We start from the raw sequence: 22469 nt of genomic DNA, 5'->3' as shown, positions 1-22469 counted from the left end.
CAGACAGGTATAAAGAGTTACAGGCTGAGAGGCCAGGAGTCAGCTCAAGAGCATGTTGCTGGAAAGCTACTGGGTCTGAATGTCTGGCAGGTTGGGACAGGAGCCCAGGGAGGTGGCATCATTTGGAAGTAAGGCAGAAAGCAGGGTAGGCATTCAGTGTCTGTGCCTGCACCACCTGAGTACGAGGGAGGCTGAGGAATCCAAGATGGTGGGGCCTGGGGGCTACTCTGCAGTGCCCAGAGCAAGATGCACAGTTCAGATCAGTTGAACGAGTATCCATTGCCTACTTCTTCATATGCGGTCTCCAGGATGGATGGGACTGTTCCTGCCTGGAGAAGCCTGCAGGATGGTCCCACCTTTTTCAGTACTCCACAGGACAGCACTTTTCTTTTTTTTAAGATTTTATTTATTTATTTGACAGAGAGAGAAATCACAAGTAGGCAGAGCAGTAGGCAGAGAGAGCGGGGGAAGCAGGCTTCCCGCTGAGCAGAGAGCCCGACGCGGGGCTCGATTCCAGGACCCTGAGATCATCACTTGAGCCAAAGGCAGAGGCTTAACCCGCTGAGCCACCCAGGCACCCCCAGGACTGCACTTTGAGTGGAAATCCTGCTCTTGCCACTTCTCCAGGGGCTGAGGCTCAGAACCCACAGGGTTCTAGAGAGAAAAGGTGGTGGGCCTAAGACATCAACATTTTTTATTAGATCCGCTAAGTGCCAGGGAAGGGTCCTGGGCCCTTGAGCAAGTTTCAAGGCTCATCGACCTTAGATTCAGTCTCATCTTTTCCCTACCATGCCTCACTCCCAGTTCAGGCCTGGCTGGTGGCGGGCTCCTGACTTCTGCCTTCCTTCTGGCTTCCCCCAGTTACCATCTTGAATGGAGAATGCTTCCTTCTTCTGGGGACACTGAGGCGCAGGAAGGGGCACATCCAGGAGCAGGCTAGCCTGACTCACTCTCCCATGGGGCGCCCCGAGGCTGGGCCCAGGGGTGGGTGCACCAGCCTGCACCACTGCCGGTGGGCTAGCCTGCCTGGTTTCCTCAGTGCTCTTGGCCTGTGCACGGTGGGCAGTAGGGAGATGTCTGGTGCTCTTTAATTTCAAAAGCATCGTGGCCTTCCCTGCGGAGCAGAGAGAGACAGGTCAGGGATCACGGGTGGCCCTCGACGTCTCCCAGTGCAACAGAACATTCCAGCTGTCCTCACCGGAAGCAGCGGGTGCAGTAGAGGTCCCCATCACAGCCAGCGCAGCGCAAGGTGGCGTCCTCATTGCAGATGCAGCACCAGGGGAGTTCCTCATCCTCAGCCTCGGGCCAGGTGGCCATGGCCTGGGCCTGCCAGGACCGAAGAGGGATGGGGGAAAGAAGGAAGGTGTGTGGGAAACTGCTGCAGAAGCGGCTGGCCAGGCAGGGAGAGAGGCTGTGGTGGCGGCCAGGGTCGGGGTGCTTTCCTCACCTCAGGCTCTGTCCTGCAGGACTGGGCCTGGGCTCCAAGAGTGGGCTCCACAGGGATGTTAAAGCCACTTGCCTCATCCAGGGCAGCTTCTTCGGTGAGCTGTGGGCAGGGCGAAGAGGTACTGCTCCCTGTTCCAGGACTAGACCCTGACTCTCTTCCCCAAGAGGATTTCTGTGCTCTGCGGCCTTAGCTTTTCAACCCATCTCCCTTTATCTTTTGCTGGTGGCGGTTGATACCCTATATCCAGGGGCCAGTAAGCAGGTCTGTGTCACAGAGACAGAGGGGGCCCCAGTGAGAACTGGAGCTGCAGACTGGCCACTCAGCAGAGAGCAGAGGCAGGGTGAATGGGGCCAGGTGGGGGGCTGGGGTAGTGAGACAGGGACAGGACAAGGGCTGGTCAGGTGGGTCAGGCAGGGCCCACCTGCTGCAGGACTCTCTGGATGGCTGTCTCCTCATCCTCCTCATCATCACTGTCTGGGAGGCGATAGTCCTGGAGGGTCACTTGAAGAAGGAATGACAGGAGCAGGAGAGGACGAGTAACATGGAGAGAGTTCGCCTGAGGAGCTGTACTTTTGCCCCCCAGGAGCTGGTTTGTTTCCAGTGGTGCTTGTTCCAGAGCTAGGCAGCCCCTGTCGCCACTGATCAGATCCTGCCCTTCCATGCCCCACCCTGCAGGGCTGGGGGACGGGAACAGAAGACATTGCATCTGAAGGGACTGGGGGTCCCAGGCCCCTGATGGCTGCTATGTACTCCTTTTCCACTCTTTCTCCCCAATACCTTCCTTGAGGCTCTGGGCAGAGCTCAACAGCCTCCTGGGCACAGGAATTCCCAGCATCTGACCCAGCATGGCCGGTAGTCACCATTTTGTAGAGGGTGGCGTGGGGGTGTGTGTGTTGGGGGGGGGCTGCTTGATGGACATGAGTGAATTGCTGCTTCCCAGCCTCTACCTTTATCAGGGTCCTCGCCCCGCAGCACAGCCAGGCGCTTGGCGAGGGCCAGGATCCTCTCCTGCCTCGTGTTCTCTTCCCGGAGCGCGACTGCTGCCTCAGCCAGCAGCCTGCTCTTCTCCTCTTCCAGGGACCAGGTGGTCTGCCCCTTGGAATTAGCGCTCTGGCCCCCTGGGCCATGTTGGTTGAGGTCATTCTGGACAGAGGCAGCTGGGAGGAGAGAAGCGGTCAGGGAGGCAGAGTCATTCCAAGATCTCTCATCAGAAGCCAATAAGTCTGGGGCACCTGGGTGGCTCAGTGGGTTAAGCCGCTGCCTTCGGCTCAGGTCATGATCTCAGGGTCCTGGGATCGAGTCCCGCATCAGGCTCTCTGCTCAGCGGGGAGCCTGCTTCCCTCTCTCTCTGCCTGCCTCTCTGTCTACTTGTGATCTCTCTCTGTCAAATAAATAAATAAAATCTTAAAAAAAAAAAAGAAGCCTATAAGCCTGTTTCTCAACTTCTTTTTTAAAAACCATGGATTACCAGCTTTTTGCTCAGCATTAGCTCCTGTGGTTTATGTTACCAATAAAATCAATCTTTCCTCCACTTTTCCAAATGTAAAATACTAGTAATCCTCGAAATGTTTTTTTTTTCCAACTATATCCATCCCCACTCCTGGTATTTTTACACGTTGCCCAAAAAGATAAGGATATGGAAACGCTAAGCTACTCGGCCAGTTTCCTGCCTTATAGGCTGGCATGAGCATTTCCAGAGGGCAGCAGAGAGGACATGAGAGAGGATGTGCTTTTCTGTGGTAGGAGGCAGGAAGAATTCTAACCGAGTGGGTGTGGCTCTGACACCGTCCCCCTGAGCTCAGCGTTTCAGAACAAGAGGTTCAAAATCAGAGAGCTTTGAGCTCAAGTCCCAGGTTTCAGAACAAGAGGTTCAAAATCAGAGAGCTTTGAGCTCAAGTCCCAGCGCTGCCATGTAATACCTGTGACCTTGGTCAAGTTCCTTAAGCTCACCAGGCCTTCGTTTTGTTTATAAAATATGGATAATAAGAGTATGTAAAGATTATGGAGGCTATTCAATGAGATTATGTCTCTAAAGCAGAGCTTCTCAATCTTGGTTCACTGCTATTTTAGACAGGACAATTCTGTTGTGGGGACTGTCCCAGGCACTTTATGGATGTTGGGCAGTATCCCTAGCCTTTGCTTGCTAGGTGCCAGTGGCACCCTCTAAGCTGTGACCAGATGGTCTTCAGATAATTATCCCTGGGAAATCATCCCTGGTTAAGAACTCCTGCTCTGAAGCATTTGGAATTTTTTCCAATAGGATTTTTTATAATAACAGAAATGTTCGATATCATTGTATTTGTGCTGCCCAAGATTGTCATTCAATAGTATTTGAAATGTGGCTGGTACCATGGAGGAACTGAGTTTTAAATTTCATTTAATTATTATTAGTTTTTGTTTGTTTGTTTTAAAGTAGGCTCCATGTGCAGTGTGGAGCCTGATGCAGGGTTCAAACTCACAACCCTGAGATCAAGATCTAAACTGAGATCAAGAGTCAGACGCTTAACTGACTGAGCCACCCAGGTGCCCCAAATTTCACTGAATTTTAATGAAATTTAAGTAAACTATGCCTCATCCTTATCATCATCATCTTCGTTGCAGAGAACACTTGCTGACCACTTACTATGAACCAGGCAGGGCGTTAAGTGCTTATTAGATTAGTTCACTTAATTCTTGTGATTTCCCCATGAGGCGGGTTTTATTACATATACTTCCATTTTATAGACAAGGCTAGTGAGCCTTAAGTCATATAGCTTTCCCAGGGTCACAGAGCTAGTTTAAGTGGTAGAATAAGAAACCACCCTCTGATTCGAAAGCCCACACACTGATCTGCGAGTCTTACACTGGCTCCTGTTCGAGTAAACCATAATTTACAATTTTGATTGTTCTCTGATTTATATGTGTGTCCCAGAGGGTGGGCAGCAGAGTCCATCCTACTTGGGGAAAGAGTGGGGCAGGTCCCTGGGGGACCCAGGTGGAGAAGTTACCTGGGCCTCCTCGTTGACAGCTCTCATCAATAGCCACTTGTGCTGCCAGCTCTGTCAGCAGATCCTGTGCCTGCTGGGCTTGGGTCCTGGTGTCTGGTGGCTGATGTGCCTGCTCAGAGGAAGAACTTCAGTGGGGAGCAGGGCAGGGGGAAAAGCAATACCGCAAGGTACAGAACAGTCTAGGGTAGGGGTGGATGCTGATGTTTCCAAAGCTCAGGGAAAGGGGACTAATCCAGGGCCCACATAATCGAGTAGATCTGGCCATTCTTTCCTGTCCCACCCCATCATGCTGCTTGTCCCTGGTTCCTTGGCCTCGAAGCAGGCCTGAGGATCATGAGGTTGGGGTGGGGAGGTTTTGCCAACTTCTACGAAGTACATAAGCATATATGTGTCTGGGCTTCTGCAAGGCCCTTATCCTAGGACCCCTGTAGCCCCCAAGAACTCACAAGCTGGGGGGTCTGAGAAGGTGGAACTCTGCCCTGCAGTGCAGCAAGCCGTGCCTCCATTTCTTCGGTGGAAGGGATGGAACCCCGGGGTTCATCCCTCAGCGCAGCTAGCCTGGCTTCTATCTCCGCCTGCGAGGCCACTGACTCTGAAAGTGGTAGGGAGAAGCCCTGTAAGATCCCGAGGAATCCTAGTCCCAGGAGGCCTGGATGGTTCTTTTAGGTCACCCGGTCTGCCCCCACTCACTGGGCTTGTTCTGTTGGCGGAGCCGTGCTAGGCGCTCAGCGATAACTTGGTCTTGATGGATCAGTCCCTGGCTCTGGGGAGTATTGGGCTTCTGCTTGGCTTCCAAGGCAGCCACACGCCTGGCAGGGTATGAGATAAGGCTCTTGAAGAATGCAGAAGGGAGGGGTGAAGGCACCCACTCGCCATTTCCCATTCAAATCACTTCTAGGCATCCAGGGAGGCCTCCAGTGGACATATTCTGTGGGCCTCATTCATGTCACCCTGCAGCCCAATCCAGCTGACCAATCGGAGGGTCTGGCTGAGAGGACAAGGTCTACCAAGAAATGTTTTTGGGGCGAGGGCTGAGAAGCTACTGTCTGAGCCCAAAAGGGCAGTCAGGAGGCTGAGAGATGACATTCTCTTGACCCTGTGCTCATTTGATCTAGAGGGTGGGAAGAGAGTCCTGCCCTATGGCTCCTTTGTCTTTTTCCCATCCCTATTTTTCTCTGTCCATTCAGCACTTACTTTTTATAGTTCTGAGGTGGTGACCACTTGGAAGCATTGGCAGGAGATGACCCTCTATATGGAAGAAATCTGGTATCAGAAGTTCCGCCATCTGCCAGTCAATGCCTCCCACCCCAAACACTTCCTGAGCGGATCTCTAGTCACAGAGCACAAAGCTGTGTGGGCTGGCCAGCCGACTGGTACCATGCTTGGCTAAACCCTTGCCCACGTCAACTTCTCACCTGGTCAGGACCTCGTGGCACTGCTTGCAGACTTTCTGTTGGGTATTCCCAGTCCGAGGCACCACTGCACTGAAGCTAAGGCAGCCAGAACAGAAGGCCCGGCCACAGTTCTTACAGCCATACTACAAGAAACACGAAGTAGGAGGTTCCATCTCTCACCCTCCCCTGCAGACTCCTCCCTGTGACTTCCAAGCGCACAGAGAGGGAAGGCACTGAAATTGTGACCAACTGCTGGGAGGAGGATGAGCAGTGGGGCCCCTAAGGCCTGGGGAGAGACAGGGGTGGATTTATTCAAATCAAATAAAGCTTTATGTAAAATTCCCATGCTTTCTACTCTGTCTTCAATTCCCTGACGCTGGGGTGTAGAAAACAAACAGGAAAAGCTTCATGCAGCAAGTCACTGACTCTTCAACAAAGGAATATCAGAGGGTATAGAGTCCTTGCCTTCTCTGCCTCAGCAGAGATGAAGGGTGGCTTGGCTTCAGTATGGGATAACAATAGCCTCTATTTATTAAGCACTTACTGTGTGCCAGGCACTAAATTCAGTACTTAATATTCATCATCTGATATAATCCATATAATTTGTACACACTACTTAATCCTGATAACCACCATTATTATTCCTATCTTAGATGGGGTCAGAGGGGTTACACGACTTGTCCAAACCAAGCTCATTCCATGAATGAGACAGCAGAGCTCAAATCTGAACCCTGACCACCCTGATTCCAAAACGCAGATTTCTAAGTGCTACACAGATCTGCATTCCTACTGCTATTCATTCATCCAATCTGGTTTCTATCTTCTGATCACAAGTGAGCAGAGGAAGCCTATAGTTTACCCGGAGAACTTAGGGGCCGGTGCAGAGAACAAAAGAGACTTTGCCATGGTGCTCCGGGAGCAGAAGGAAGGGCAGTAATTCAACTCAAGAAACCTGGGAAGGGCAGGCTGCATGACGGTGAAGGTTTCAGAGCAAAGGGAGTAACGGGCATAATGTGATGGGTGGTCACAGGATAGTAACTAAGACCGGGCTGCGGAGGAGCAGGGGGGAGGAAAGAAAACAGCTGCATATTACACTGGGTGGACAGGAAAGCCTACCTTTCTAGAAAGGACAGGAGCGTGCTCTACAGTTTATAGGGCACTTTCACCTCCAGCACCTCTCTGTACCTTCATGTCAACCCCGAAAAAGAGGGAGCGCTAAGCCCATTTTACAGAAATGTTAACTGAGGTTCAGTGACTTCATCAAAACCACACAGCTGGAAAAGGGCCATAAAATCAAATCTACGGACTTCCAAGTCCTGTGCTTTTCCTCCACTCCACATCCTCCCTGGCCCTCTAGCCCGCGGGGAGAAGACTCGCCTCCTTCTTGAAGAGGGTAAACTTGACAGCGCATCCGTAGCACCTACTCTCCATTCCGGTGGCCGGTGAGGCACCGCAGGTTCCACAGAGCTGAGAGATCGCTCCCGCGAGGTCCCGGGACCCTCCGAGTTTCACTAAGCTCCGCCCCCGTCCCACGCCCCCTCGCGCGGGCTTGCTGCGGCCTCCCGCAGCAAAATCGCGTTCGGCCACGCTAGCCTGAGAGTGGCCGCGGCAGGCGCGGGGGCTGCTGGGAGGCGTAGTTCAATTCGCGGCTGCTCCCTTCCCTCAGAGACAGTCAAGCCTGATCCAGAACACATTTCCCAGGGGGCTAAGCGCCACTCAGCCCGTTTCGGGTGACTGTCCTGGGGAAATCCCTACGCACGCTTAGGCTCTTGGGAGTTGTAGTACGAATCCAGTCAGGGTTGGAACCATGGCGGTGGCCAAGGAGCTCTTACAGATGGACCTGTACGCGCTGCTAGGTATCGAGGAGAAAGCGGCGGACAAAGAGGTGAGAACCGTGGGGAGGAGGGCCGAATCCGACCGGCCTGGTGGCCCTTTCTCTCCTGGAGCCTTGCCAGCGCTGGCATCCGCTTTACAGGTTCTGGCGGGCCCTAGGCGGGGAATGAGGGACGGCCCGACAGCCTTAGAAGGTGGTTTCCCAGACGTTTCCTGGACGGTTTGCGAGGAGTGGGGGATACCCAGAAGGGAGGCTCCTAGCGCTGGGTACGGTGCTCTCCCTCTGGCCTTTGCCTAGGAGAGGTAGCTGGGTGAGCCTGAGAGGGAACCCTAGTCCCCTCCCTGCGCCTGCGCAGTGTCAGCCTCTGAGTCCGCTTTTGCTTTTTCTCAGTTGAGCTACTTCTTACAGTCATCGCCTGAAGGCTGACTTCACTCCGCTTAAGCCTAGGGCGGGAAAAAGACTTATCTCAAGGCTCCTGCCCTCCCTTGCTATCCCTTTCTTGGCAGTGTGACCTGTGATTCTGCCATGTTTTCCAGCCCAGCCCATTGTTGCCCTCTGAAAATGTGCTAGGGGGCTCAAAGTGGGAGGATCAGAAGAGTAAAGAGAGGGGGGGGCCTGAAGTTCCACGGGAAGGTGTTGATAAAGGTGCCAGGGAGTGGGATTCTAACTGATCAAGCTGTAATTAGGATTTGTGTTATCAGCCCCTGGATAACGGTGGAGGTTGTAGCAATGTAGGAAAGGGAGGCGAATAATTCATCAGATGAAAGTTAATGCCTTCGAATGTCCCTATACTTCATGAGCTGTGTGAGCTTGTGAGAAGAGGAAGCTCTGGGCAAGATCACTGTCTCCTGCACATCACTGTCTTCTGCAACTGCAGCCGAAATCAGAAGTTGGCCATTGATGAGTACAGAGCACCAAAAGCATCTGCTAGACCTGTCTCATAACTCTTAAAATTTAATATTAATAATACTTAACACCTATATGGTGCTTCCTATGTGCTGGGCACTATTCTGAATGCTCTACATTTGTAAACTGTTTAATATGTACTTCATTAATAGTGAGAGATTATTTTGGACATTTTGCATCAAATCATGCCTGTGTGTTGGAACCCTGAAATCGAGAACTTCTGAGGAAGGAGGTGGGGAGCTGTTGATAAGTCTATCACTCAGAGGTGGGGGTGGGTAGATGAGCTGCTGCTAAGAGAGTTGGGTGAGGCCATTGTCTAGAGAAGAGACCAAGGTCTAAGCAGGCCAGTATCCAGTTTTCACTCAGATAAGATAAGGAATATGTGAGAAGGCGGTTTATAAAGGGTAAAAGGTGCTGTTCCTACTTGTCAGTAGGCAAGGCACAACTATAAAATAATGGAGAACATAGTAAATTCCTTAAGAGGATATATAAATGGCCAGTAAGTACTTGAAAAGATGTTCAGTACCACTAATCATTAGGTAAATACAAGGCAAAACCACAATAAGATACCACTTTACACCCATTACAATGGCTATTACTAAAAAAAAAACCAACCAACCAAACACAGAAAGTTACTGGTGTGGACAAAGATGTGGTGAAATTGGAATGCTTGTGCATTGTTGTTGGTGGATGCATCTGCTGTGGAAAACAGTGTGCTGAGTCCTCAAAAAAATTAAACACAGAATTATCATACGATTCAGCAGTTTGGCTTCTGTGTATATACCCAAAAGAATTGAAAGAGACTTAAATAGATATTTGTACACCCATGTTCGTAGTGGCATTATTCATAATAGCTAAAAGGTGGAAGCAACCCAACGTTCACCATTTCTTTCTTTCTTTTTTTTTTTAAGATTTTATTTATTTATTTGACAGAGAGAGATCACAAGTAGGCAGAGAGGCAGGCAGAGAGAGAGAGGAGGAAACAGGCTCCCTGCTGAGCAGAGAGCCTGATGCGGGGCTGGATTCCAGGACCCTGAGATCATGACCTGAGCGGAAGGCAGAGGCTTAACCCACTGAGCCACCCAGGTGCTCCCAACTGTCCACCATTTCTTATGTGAATTTCCTTTTATATGAGGTTCTTTGAGTGGTCAGATTCCTGAGATAGAAAATAGAATGGTGGTTGCCATGGGCTGGAAGGTGGAGGTGGAATGAGGAATTAATGTTTAACTGCTACACAGTTTCGGTTTTACAGGATGTAAAAAGTTCTGGAGACTAATTGCAGTGTTGGTTACACGCTAATGTGAATGTCCTTAATGCCACAGAACTGTACACTTAAAAGTGGTTAAAATGGTGGAGGGCCTGTGTGGCTCAGTTGGTTAAGCATGTGACTCTTGATTTCCGCTCAGGTTGTGATCTCAGGGTGGTGAGATGGAGCCCCACATCCGGGCTTTGCGCTGGTCGTGGAGCTTAAGATTCTCTCTCCCCCTCTCCCTCCAACCTCACCCTTCTGCTCTTGAGTCCTCTCTCACTACAAAAAAAAAAGAAAGAAAATTTAAAAATGGCTAAAACGGTAACTTGTATGTTACGTATATTTTATTTTTTTTAAGATTTTTTTTTTTAGATTTTATTTTTTTATTTGACAGACAGAGATCACAAGTAGGCAGAGAGGCAGGCAGAGAGAGAGGGAAGAAGGGAAGCAGGCTCCCTGCTGATCAGAGAGCCCGATGTGGGGTTCGTTCCCAGGACCCTGGGATCATGACCTGAGCTGAAGGCAGAGGCTTTAACCCACTGAGCCACCCAGGCGCCCCATATTTTGTTTTTCTAATTAAAAATTTTTATTAAAAAATTAAAATATTTTATTTTTAAATTAAAACATTTATATATGTGTGTGTGTAAATAACACACACACACACACACATATATTTTTTTAGAGAGAGAGAGAGAAGGAGAGGATGAGCTGCAGGGGGAGGGGCAGAGAGAAGGAGAAAGAGAATCCCAAGCAGGCTCCATGCTTTCCTGACACAGGGCTCAGTGTCATGACCCTGAGATCATGACCTGAGCCATAGTCAAGAGTCAGAGACTCAAGTGACTGAGCCACCCAGGCGCCCCTGTTATATATATTTTATAATGAAAACAACCAACTGATGAAACAGTTGATTGAAAACAATCAAACCAAACCAAAACCAGTGTAAAGAAGATTGTTTGACAAAGACCATACAAAGGCCATATGTGGCCTCCTAAAATTTTTGGCATTTTACATTTTACATTACATTTTGCCTACCCCTAGTAGAGTTAGGGGAAAGGTCAGCTCCACCTTCCTGCACATGAAACTTCCCCCTCTGCCATTGTCCTGGTGTAACAAACCTAGGAGGCCCAGAAGTGGGCTAAACACCACCATTGGTGGAAATTTAGAGGCTCAGCAATTCCTAGGTAGAGATTTTTGTTCCCATTCCAGCCTCAGAGGAGATAGGCAGGTATTATCTCCTATATAATAATATCTTCTTATAGAAAAGCCTTGAATTGAAGACCTAGATTTGGTATGGAAGTGCTCCTGGGGAGAGGATCATGCCCTGGGAATTCAGTTCCTTGCTAGAACCTGAAGCAGTGAGCCCCTTATTCTTACCTGCGCATGGGCATGTGCCTATGTGTGTGCCTGTGTGCTCCCCCTAACCACTCACGCACTCACTCCGTCTCTGTTGGAGCAGGGCTCTGTCCTGGGAAACGCCCCCATTTTCTCTGCCAAGATGAAGAGTACATCATGATTAATGCCATTTGGAAACCCTCAAGAGATTCAGAATTAATCTCAGGAATTACCTGGGTGACTGCAGTGGCCTTCTGACCCTTTTTCTAGTTCTGTCTTGCCGCCTTAAGCCTCTTCACACAGCAGCCAGAGTGAGCCTTTAAAAATGTGAATCAGGGACATCTGGGTGGCTCAGTCAGTTAGCGTCTGCCTTCGACTCAGGTCATGATCCCGGGGTCCTGGGATCCAGCCCCAGCAGGGAGCCTACTTCTCCCATTCCCTCCAGCCTACGCCATACCTGTGCTCCTTCTCTGTCTCCCTTTCTCTCAAATAAATCTTAAAAAAAAGGAAAGAAAGAAAGAAAACCTGAAGGCCTTCCCTAGCCGGTAGGGCCTATGTTACCTTTCCTTCATGTTCCCTGTCATCCTTCCCTTGCTCACTAAGCTCTTGCCATCTCAGTCCTTCTGTGACTTTTTAAAAATTGTGCCGAAATATGCATAACATAAAATTTACCATCTTAACCCTTTTTGAGCGCACAATTCCGGTGGCATTAAGTACATACCCATTGTTGTACAACAGTCACCACTGTCCATCTCCAGAACTTTTCCATCATCCCACACTGAAATTCCATAGCATTAAACATTAACTCCCCATTCCCTTCTCTACTATTCTACTTCTTTTCTCTGTGAACTTGACTATTCTATGTACCTCTTGTAAGTGAATATACAAATATCATATCTTTGTTCTTTTGTGTCTGGCTTTTTTTGCTTAACAGTTTTCTCAAGTTTCAACCATGTTGTTGCATTTATCAGTATTTCCTTCCTTTTTATTTTTTATATAAATATGTACATATTTTAAAAATTTTATTTATTTATTTTATTTTTAAGATTTTGTTTATGTATTTGTCAGAAAGAAAAGGAACACAAATAGGGGAATGGCAGGCAGAGGGAGAGAAGCAGGTTCTCCGCTGAGCAAGGAGCCCGATGTCGGACATCCCAAGATTTTATTTTTTTAAGTAATCTCTACACCCAGCATGGGGCTGGAACTCAACAACCCTGAGATCAAGAAATGCATGCTCTGCTGACTGAGCCAGCCAGGTGTCCCCCCATCTTTCTAAGTTTGAATAATATTTCAATGAATGTATATACCACATCACCACATTTTGTTTATCCATTCATCTGTTGACAGACATTGGATGATTTCTACCTTTTGACTATTGTGACTAACGCTCCTGTGAACATAAGTATATAAATATTAAAGTCTTGCTTTCAGGGCTCCTGAGTGGCTCAGTGGGTTAAGCATCTGCCTTCGGCTCCAGTCATGATCCCAGGGTCCTGGAAAAGAGCCCCACATCGGGCTCTCTGCTCAACAGAGAGCCTACTTCTCCCTCTGACTCTGCCTCTCTCTCTATCTCTCATGAGTAAATAAATAAAATCTTAAAAAAAAAAAAGTCTTGGGGCACCTGGGTGGCTCAGTGGGTTAAGCCTCTGCCTTTGGCTCGGGTCATGATCTCAGGGTCCTGAGATCGAGCCCCGCATGGGGCTCTCTGCTCAGCAGGGAGCCTGCTTCCCCCTCTCTCTCCACCAGCCTCTCTGCCTACTTGTGGTCTCTCTCTCTGTCAAATAAATAAATAAAATCTTTAAAAAAGTCTTACTTTCAGTTCTTTTGGATCTATACCCATAAGTGGAATTGCTGGATCATATAATAACTCGATGTATAATGTTTTGGGGAAACTCCATACTGTCTTCCACAGCAGCTACACCATTGCACATTCCCACCAGCGGTGCACAAGGGCTCCAATTTCTCTACATCCTCCACAACACTTGTTATTGTCTTTTTTGCGGGGGGTAATACCTTTCCTACTGGGTGTGAAATGGGCCTCCAGTGATTTTTTTTTCAAACTCCCCTAATACATTCTTGCTTCAAGGCCTTTATACCTGTAAATCCTTCTGCTTAGAACATTCTCTGGCAGTTGTATATCTGTATCTCACTTGCGCACCTTATTCAGATCGCTCTTCAAATATAACACCAGCAGAGAGCCTTTCCTGACCACCAATTTAAATTAGGTACCCCACACCCTTGCTTTGCTATATATATTTCTTTTTTTTTCTTTGAAGATTTTATCTGACAGAGATCACAAGCAGGCAGAGAGGCAGACAGAGAGAGAGGAGAAAGCAGGCTGCTGCGGAGCAGAGAGCCTAATGCGGAGTTCGATCCCAGGACCCTGGGACCATGACCGGAGCCGAAGGCAGAGGCTTTAACCCACTGAGCCACCCAGACGCCCCACTATATATATTTCTAAGTAGTACATCTCACTACTAATGCTCACTACCACAATGGATTACATACCCATCTGCTTGCCATTGGTCTCCCCCATTTCGAATGTAAAAACTCCAGGAAGGAAGGGACTTTCTCTCTTTTGTTTATTGCTGTGTCTCTAGCACCCAGAACAGTATCTAGCACTTGACAGGTGCTCGATAAATACTTGTTGAGTGATCTGGTGAATGTGCAATATTATTTTCTTAGGCAGTAATACTTCATGACAAAGTGAAATTACTAGACCAAAAGTAAATATATTTAAAAGTTAAAAAAAAAAAATTGGTGGGGGTCATCTGATTGACTCAGTCAGTTAAGCGTCTGCCTTTGGCTCAGGTCACAACCCCAGGATCCTGGGATCAAGCTCCACGTTGTCGGCTCTCCCATCCCCCGCCCCCCCCCCCACAGCAGAGAGTCTGCTTCTCCCTCTCCCTCTGCTGCTCCCTCTGCTTGTGCTTATTCTCTCTCTCTCTCCCTGTCTGTGTCAAATAAATAAATCTTTTTTAAAAATTTACTTATTTGACACACAGAGAAATCACAAGTAGGCAGAGAGGCAGGCAGAGAGTGAGGAGGAAGCAGGCTCTCCGCTGAGCAGAGAGCCCGATGTGGGACTTGATCCCAGCTGAAGGCAGAGGCTTAACCCACTGAGCCACCCAGGCGCCCAATAAATCTTTTTTTTTAAAGATTTTATTTATTTATTTGAGAGAGAGAGAGAATGCACACAAACAGGGGGGAGGCATAGGGAGAGGTAGGCTCCCTACTGAGCAGGAGCCCAATGCAGGACTGGATCCCAGGACCCTGAGGTCATGACCTGAGCTGAAGGCAGATACTTAACAACTGAGCCACCCAGGTGTCCCTCAAATAAATAAATCTTTAAAAAAAATAAAAATAAATACAACTAAAAAACCTCTGGAAAAAAATTTTTTTAGAAATAATTTTTTCTTTTTTTTCTTTTTAGATTTATTTATTTATTTATTTGACAGAGAGAGAGAGACACACACAGTGAGAGAAGGAACACAAGCAGGGGGACTGGGAGAGGGAGAAGCAGGCTTCCTGCTGAGCAGGGAGCCCGATGTGGGGCTCAATCCCATGACACTGGGATCGTGACCTGAGCCGAAGGCAGATGCTTAACGCCTAAGCCACCCAGGTGCCCCTGAAAAAAATTTTTTTAAGTAATCTGTACATCCAACATGGAACTCAAACCCACAACCCTGAGATCCAGAGCTGCATGCTCTACTGACTGGCCAGCTAGGCACTCCTAAAATCTTTTCCAAAGTTGTCTTTCAGAGAGGTAGTACCAACTTATACTCTCACCGCTTGGGAGGATTGTCTGTCTGTCTCTCTGCTTGCAGCCCTCGCCCATGCCCTGCCCAGAACATTGGACCTTTATCAAATCAAACTTCACAGTGTTCCCTCTGTTTCTTTTTGGTTTCCTTTCTTGTTCTCCACGTGTGTTTCAGAGGAGTGTGGAAACATTCCCCACAAACGTCTGATTCCACACACTTTCATGAAGTGCCTACCATGTGTCAGCCTGAGTCTGGTGCTAGGGATACAGATGTGAAGAGAGCGGTCCCTGTAGCGTTGCCCCATCTTGCCTGTTTCCACCTTCTCTATCCCTTGTTCCTATGGCCCATCGTTTTGGAACTCAGAGGTTAAAGTTGATGATTCTAGAAGTTGATGCTTTCTAATCAGATGATGATTCCTTAGAGAGTGTAACTTGATATGGAAAGTAACAATTTTTCTAACCAATCTTAACAAGGAAGGTCAAGAATTGTTGTTTGTTACATCTACCATGTGTTGAAGGTGGATGGAAATTATAATACAGAGTATCAAGCAATGTTGAGAATTGTAAATGTGCTTTAATCACCACCTTTGTACTTACTAGCAGTGATAGTTAGGAAAGTGGACTTTGACTCCAAAGTCATTATAAGTCACTGACTCCATGACTTACCTAGTTGTGACCTTGATCAAATATTTTACCTCTGTGTGCTTGGCTTCCCTGTCTGCAAAATGGGAATGATGGCAGTCCCTCCCTGCCAGCGTTATTATGAGGCCTGATCCAGGTCAAACATTTAACATGGCATCTGGCCACAGAGTGAACACTCACTATATGTTAGCTCTTGCTGTTAACATTGCCCTTCCACCTTCCTTACACTGTAAGCACTAAAGTCAAATACACGTTTACCACAACTCATGTCTAAGGGTACACTTCACCCCTCAGCCCTTCTGCTCATTCCAGTCCTGACAGACCAGTGCTGGCTCAGTGATTCTTGCAGCAGTCTGGGTAGAAAGGACGTGGGGAATCAGGTAGAACAAAACTGAGGATCAGCAGAGTCCACTGTTCAGTTCAGATCTACAGGTGAGTGGAATATATCACCAAGGACAAAGTGTCATGTGGGCATCCTGGGGTTTAGAGCTGAATAAGACGTCAGTTTGCTTTCTGCCAGCTCACTTAGCATAGTGAACAATGGATATTGAGGTAGAATGAAAGAGGTTCCATTAAAGTATTTAAGGAAAATGCTGTGGGAATCAAGAAGGTATGAGTCATACAATGGCAGGATCAGGGAAGACTTCCCTGAGGAGGTGTTTTTGTGCAAGACCTTGAGGAGAGAAAAGAATATATCGCAGCACGGATCTTCACAGTCCTTGACTCTCTTCATTTTATAGATGGGAGGATTCAGGTCCAGAGAAGTTATGGAACTTGCTTGACATCACCCAGAGAGTAAGCATCAGACCCAGACTGGTGCCCCAGTTTAATATTCTTCCCACTTCCGTACAACTGACACATGTCTTTGTTGTCTATTATAGCCTTACCTTTCATTTGAAGCCCTTTGAAGGGTATGTAACTCACTGTATCTTGGCAAGTAGTACTTGATGAAGCCAGGTGCTTAAAAATGCATTTTGATGAACTCTTTCAAGACTCAGATTTTGGGGCACCTGGGTGGCTCAGTGGGTTAAAGCCTCTGCCTTTAGCTCGGGTCATGATCCCAGGTTACCGGGATCGAACCCCACATCGGGCTCTCTGCTCAGCAAGGAGCCTGCTTCCTCCTCTCTCTCTGTCTGCCTCTCTGCCTACTTGTGATCTCTGTCTGTCAAACAAATAAATAAAATCTTTTAAAAAAAAAAGACTCGGATTTTAAGTCTATTTACCAGGAAAACTACCAAGACACTTAATATTGACATTTTCAGGAAAAGATGTTAAATTATAGCATGTAAGTTATTTTAAGGAAAAGGCTATTTTTTAAAAAAATATTTTAACCCACTGAGCCACCCAGGTGCCCCGGAAAAGGCTATTTTTCTTGTATGCTAGCTAATACCTTTATTTAAACTCCATATTTCTGTCATACTCTAGAAGGGGATACACCAACATTCTTTCTTCCAGAATTAAGAGGAGTCTTTGAGAACAGAGGATAGAGAAGGGCTTCAGGGAACAGGAGCGTGTAGGTATAGAAGTCAAAACGCCTGGCATGACAAGGAATGGGGCAATTGCCTAAGGAGTGTTGAAGATATGGCAGGAGATCAGTCTGAAAAATGTGGTATCCTTGGACCTCTAGGCGTCACAGTGGTTGGACTTGATTCTATGGGCATTTGGGAACCATTTCTGAATTTGAGGTGTTCCTGACTCAGTCTGCTGTTTTCAATAGGAGGCTTTTCCAAAGCTTCTTACTTCCAGACCAGGCTTTGAGGCCTTGAGGTTGGGCACTGAGCCTGGTTTCTCTTAATGGCAGCCACTCGTTCACTAATGACTAGCACTGGGCCATCCCGGGAGTAGATAGATCCCAAGTCTTCCCAGCATATCTCTGATGGTTAACTGACTTCTGGGTTTTGTTGTCTGGCTGGAGCTCTGGATTTTTGAAGTTACTTGGCTGCCTGTTAAGTCAAAAGGAATGATTCATATGTGTTTATAAGCTGCAAGTTACTCATTAGCATTCAAGATAATACCTCACATTCATATGACACCAGGGTGCTTTCACATAAATTACCTCATTTGATGTGATCTTCAAGACAGTCCTATGAGATAGGCAAGGACTATTAGGTCCAATTTATAGATGAGAAAACTAAGACTCAAAAGTTTAATTGATTTGCCCAGCATAAGGTAGCTAATAAATGCAGAGTGCTTGCCCAAACCCCAATTTATCACTTCTCTTTCAGAACTTTCTTCATGACCCACACTTCAGGAGTCATGAGGGCAACAAGAGAGGGGTCTGTGAGCCCCAAAGAACCTCATGACTCCGTCTGTGACACAGGGAGGTTTGCCTCCTGAGTAAAGCTGCCCCAGCCCGGGTAAATTTGTCAGTAAATACTGACAAGTATTAAGCTGGTCTAGACAGCCTGAGGGAGTACTTTAAAATGTGTGTTCAAACTACCACAGTGCAGTTTTCATTTCAGCTAAGGCAGCATTCAAAATATGCTGCATCCAGGGATGCCTGGCTGGCTCGGTTGGTAGACCGTGGGACTCTTGATCTCGGGGTCATAAGTTTGAGCCCCACATTGGGTGTAGAGATTATTTAAAAGTAAATCTTAAACAAAAAGAGGTGCCTGGGTGGCTGAGTGGGAGTCTGCTTCAAATTCTCTGTCTCTGCCCCTCCTGAGAGAGAGAGGGCAAGCTGAAAGCAGGGAAGAGGAAGGGAAGAGAATCTCAAGCAGTCGCTCCACCGAGTGTGGAGCCTGACTTGGGCTTCATCCTGGGACTCAGATCATGATCTGAGCCGCAACCAAGAGCCAGATGCTGAGCTTACCCAGGCACCCTGATAAATAAATCTTAAAAAACAAAAACAAGGGGGTGCCTGGGTGGCTCAGTGGGTTAAGCCGCTGCCTTCAGCTCAGGTCATGATCTCGGGGTCCTGGGATCGAGTCCCACATCGGGCTCTCTGCTCAGCGGAGAGCCTGCTTCCCTTCCTCTCTCTCTGCCTGCCTCTCTTGTGATTTCTCTCTGTCAAATAAATAAATAAAATCTTAAAAAACAAGCAAACAAACAAAAAACAGGGGCGCCTGGGTGGCTCAGTGGGTTAAAGCCTCTGCCTTCGGCTCAGGTCATGATCCCATGGTCCTGGGATCGAGCCCCACATCGGGCTCTCTGCTCAGCAGGGAGCCTGCTTTCCCTTCTCTCTCTGCCTGCCTCTCTGCCTACTTGTGATCTCTGTCTGTCAAATAAATTAAAAAAAAAAAAATCTTAAAAAAAACAAACAAACAGGGTGCCTGGGTGGCTCAGTGGTTTAAGCCGCTGCCTTTGGCTCGCGTCATGATCTCAGGGTCCTGGGATCGAGTCCCGCATCGGGCTCTCTGCTCCACGGGGAGCCTGCTTCCCTCTCATTCTCTCTCTGCCTGACTCTCTGCCTATTTGTGATCTCTCTCTGTCAAATAAATAAATAAAATCTTTAAAAAAAAAACAAAAAAAAACCAAACATAAAGTAGTCTCCATCTCTATACTTGCTTTCCCAGTTTTTGCTGTTCCTGAGTACTGTTATCTAGTTATTATTATTTTTCTTTAAATTGACTCCCTTCTTTCTACTAAGATAAATTTGTTTTTACGGGGAAAAACGAAATGAATGAGATGTTGGAAATACCAAGGCCTAGAGAGGAAGAGTTCTCACCCTGAGAAATGGCAGGGATGGGGCAGAGAGAACAGCTTTGGGGCTGGGGACCCAAGTCTCCAGCGGTTGAGGGTGACCGCAGGCAGTGGGGAAAAGTGTAGAGCAGCCAGATCCAAGATATCTGACAGATGTGAGGGGGTAAAAGTCTACAACCTGGGGGAAGCAGGTACACAAAGATTTTGGAGTCTGAGTCTGACACAGGGATGCTTAGGGTAAGGATGGGAGGGAGTTGGTGGGGCTGTAGATGGGGCTCCAGGTGGGTGGCTGGTTTGGGGAAATGGGCTGAGAAGAACGGCAAGGCAGGGGTTGAGGCCCAGGAGTGAGTGCTGGGAGGGCTAAAGAAACGGGGGAACCCAGAGACGAGAGCCTGAGGGATGTAAGGAGCTGAAGAGTGACCACAGGGATGGTTCAAGAACCTAGATCCAAAGGTGGCATAAGGGCACCATTTGGAGAGAGAAGCAGGTCAGGCTCTGTGCCCAGTCCCAGTTGTTCTTGGCTGTATAGGTCACTGAGTCTGGGTGATGGGCCATGGTCAGCAACCTGAGAAAGATATGGGCGTGAGGTCTGATTTCCCCCAGAATCATCCCAGTACCACTACCTGGCTCACATTTGGGAGCATAGACCTGAGAGGGCTGGTGTTGGAGGGCAGCTGGCACGAGCCTTAGGAGCAGGACAGTTTCTGTAGTGAGCAGGAACTTGGGGATTCCTCGGCAGTGCTGTTGCAGGGTGGGCCACAGGCTGTCAGGAAGGAAAATGCCAGGCAGAGGAGACTTCTGCATAAGTGCCCAGAACTCTATGGATTACTTTCTGCTTGTGACACCAGGCAGTCGCTTAACCTCTGGTGTTCCAGCTGGGGCAGGGATGAGGAGATGTCTGCCTCGCTGAGTCTTGGGGAGAAATTAAATTACTGCCTGGGCCGTGATCACTGACTTCTCCTTCCTGCACCCAGACGTGATAATCATCTTCTAGCTGATTCACCCATATGGTTTGTTCTTTTAGTACCTGTTGTCACACAGAGTGGTCTCCTTATCTGTCTTCTGGATCTGACTCTGGCCTCTGAGCCTGGCTTTTGAGAACTGGGCTTAATTACCTGTGCCACTCACTTACCTGGTTCCAGGTTTTATTATAAGAAGGGACAGCAGCCTTTAAAAGAAAATAATAATCTCTTCTTTGTAGGGCACCTTTCTTTTAAGTTAATGATGACTGTTTTACATTTATGGGACCCCTTAGCGCCTTGCTTTTTTTTGAGTGAGTCAGGAGTTCATTCCCCTCAAGAGGTGAAACTGCAGTCCGGTGGATTGTCAGAGGCCCTGCTGTGTGCCTGGCACAAAGTCCAGTGGAGATGGTGGGAGACCCACTTCCCAACCCACTCCTCTGCTCTGGGCTCAGGTTGCTACAAGTGGCAGAACCAGTTACGGAGGCTCTGGGAAGGCTGGGTGGCGGGTAATTCATGATTCATTCTTCCCGTCTGTGATGTGAGTTCTGGGGGATAACATTTAGTTCCCATTGTGGTTCTGACAGTCTACTCTAGTGATTTTTTTCCCTTTTTCAGACTTGGTTTCTCAAGAGTCGGGGTTAGCAGGTGGAAGGGAAAATTGTGAAATAGTAGTACGGTGTCCCAGGGTCAGGACGGCACTCACTTCTACTCCTTCATGGCCCTGAAGTAACTGACAGAGTTGAGACTTTCTCTTCGTGCTTTGGTTGAGAGCAAATGGATGTTTGGCCCTTTCATTCACTAGGTATTTATTGTGTGCCTACTGAGTGCCAGGTCCTGTTCAGTGCACTGTTCTGGGCCTTGGGGATAAACAAAACTCCCTGCCCCATAAAGCACATTCCCTTTTCAGTAGGGGAAACCTCCGTACTTTCCTATCCCTGTGGGCTCTCATTTGAGGATAAATATAGCAATTGTAAAATGAAAAAAAAATTTTTAAGATTTTATTAATTTATTTAAGAGAAAGCATGCATGAGCGGGGGGAGGGACAGAGGGAGAGGAACAGATTCCCTGCTGATCTAACGCAGAGCTGGATCCCAGGACCCTGAGATCATGACTTGAGCCAAAATCAGACATTTAATCAACCGAGCCACCTAGGCACCCCTGAAAAAATAAGTGCTTTTAATTAAAAAATTTTTTTTAATGTAAAAAATTTGTAAAATTATTTTTTAAAATTATTTATTTATTTATTTGAGAGAGAGATCACAAGTAGGCAGAGAGGCAGGCAGAGAGAGAGAGAGGGAAGCAGGCTCCCTGCTGAGCAGAGAGCCCGATGTGGGACTCGATCCCAGGACCCTGAGATCATGACCTGAGCCGAAGGCAGCGGCTTAACCCACTGAGCCACCCAGGTGCCCCTGTAAAATTATTTTAAAAGAACCAAAACAGTTGGGGCACCTGCCGGGGTCATTCAGTATACCATGCAACTCTTGATCTTAGGGTTGTGAGTTTGAGTTCCACATGGGGTATAGAGATTACTTAAAAATTAAAAATCTTAAAAAAAATAAATAAAAGAACCAAAACAGTTTATCTGTTTTTCCAGACCAGACCAGACCAGAAAAGAAACAGTGGATTAGAGGCACTTCGAGGGAAGTGCTGGCATTTGGCACCGGCTAGTAGAGACTGACTAGGGAAGAGATGGGAAAACTATAGAAAGAGTGAAGTGATCTTAATCATTGTCTTTTAGGGAAGCATAGGACAAACCTGACTCTTTGCCTTCAGTGGTGCCTGAATGTGTTGTACTATTCAGTAGTTTATGTTCTGGATGATAATCTAGAGACATGGAAGTCCGACTAAACTCAAGTAGTGTCCTAGGATGGAGAAAGGGAGTAACGAGGCAATAGCTTCTCAGAAAGATGTCAGGAGAAAGACTACACTTGTGCAAATTGGAATTTAAAGTCCTCCTGGAGCTTCTATTCATCTGAGATCTTTGTCTTTCTGGAATTGGGCCTTGGAGACAACCTGGTCTTCTGAAAAACTATGGTCTGTGCAGAGGACATTTGGGTAGGAAGCCAGTCAACTGTCACCAGGCTCCGTGAAGTCTCAAGAAATGCAAATGAATGTTTCCAGGTGCTAGGGAGGCCAGGGACTTAGGGGCGACCCACAGGTAAAGAAAGAAAACTGCAAGTGTTAAGTCAATCCAGTAGCCTTTGGTAACATCTTCTTCTTCTTCTTCTCTCTTTTTTTTTAAGATTTTCATTTATTTATTTATTTGACAGACAGATCACAAGTAGGCAGCAAGGCAGGCAGAGAGAGAGAGGGT

General features: G+C 47.6%; 2 protein-coding genes across 9 annotated transcripts in view; one reads left to right on the top strand and one right to left on the bottom strand.

The window, feature by feature from the left end:
• Nucleotides 1–463: 463 nt before the first annotated feature.
• Nucleotides 464–7356, bottom strand: ZFYVE19 (zinc finger FYVE-type containing 19). Of its 2 annotated transcripts, XM_046008865.1 has the most exons (11): nt 7206–7355; nt 5850–5971; nt 5629–5682; nt 5125–5243; nt 4881–5026; nt 4435–4543; nt 2395–2604; nt 1869–1948; nt 1448–1546; nt 1199–1326; nt 465–1114 (listed from the first exon to the last, which is right to left on the bottom strand). In XM_046008865.1, the coding sequence occupies exons 1-11, from the start codon at nt 7257–7259 to the stop codon at nt 1036–1038; spliced, it is 1200 nt and encodes a 399-aa protein (XP_045864821.1). In that variant the 5' UTR covers nt 7260–7355; the 3' UTR covers nt 465–1035. The 2 variants fall into 2 exon arrangements, with proteins under 2 accessions (XP_045864822.1, XP_045864821.1); XM_046008866.1 differs by lacking the exon at nt 5629–5682 and having other exon boundaries at nt 464–1114; nt 7206–7356.
• A 165-nt stretch (nt 7357–7521) lies between these two features.
• Nucleotides 7522–22469, top strand: part of DNAJC17 (DnaJ heat shock protein family (Hsp40) member C17) — a 46334-nt gene continuing 31386 nt past the window's right edge. For all 7 annotated transcript variants that reach the window (XR_006818736.1, XM_046008871.1, XM_046008867.1 and 4 more), the window contains exon 1: nt 7522–7713. Coding sequence is in view for 6 of the 7 variants with exons in the window: in XM_046008871.1 (XP_045864827.1) it covers nt 7636–7713 (78 nt within the window). In the remaining variant the exon portion in view is untranslated. The remainder of the gene's footprint in view (nt 7714–22469) is intronic.

The sequence above is a fragment of the Meles meles genome, chromosome 6 (genome assembly GCF_922984935.1).
Source record: "Meles meles chromosome 6, mMelMel3.1 paternal haplotype, whole genome shotgun sequence".
NCBI lineage: Eukaryota > Metazoa > Chordata > Mammalia > Carnivora > Mustelidae > Meles > Meles meles.
The sequence above is the reverse complement of the archived record's forward strand: the minus strand, read 5'-3'. Positions and strand labels throughout refer to the sequence as shown.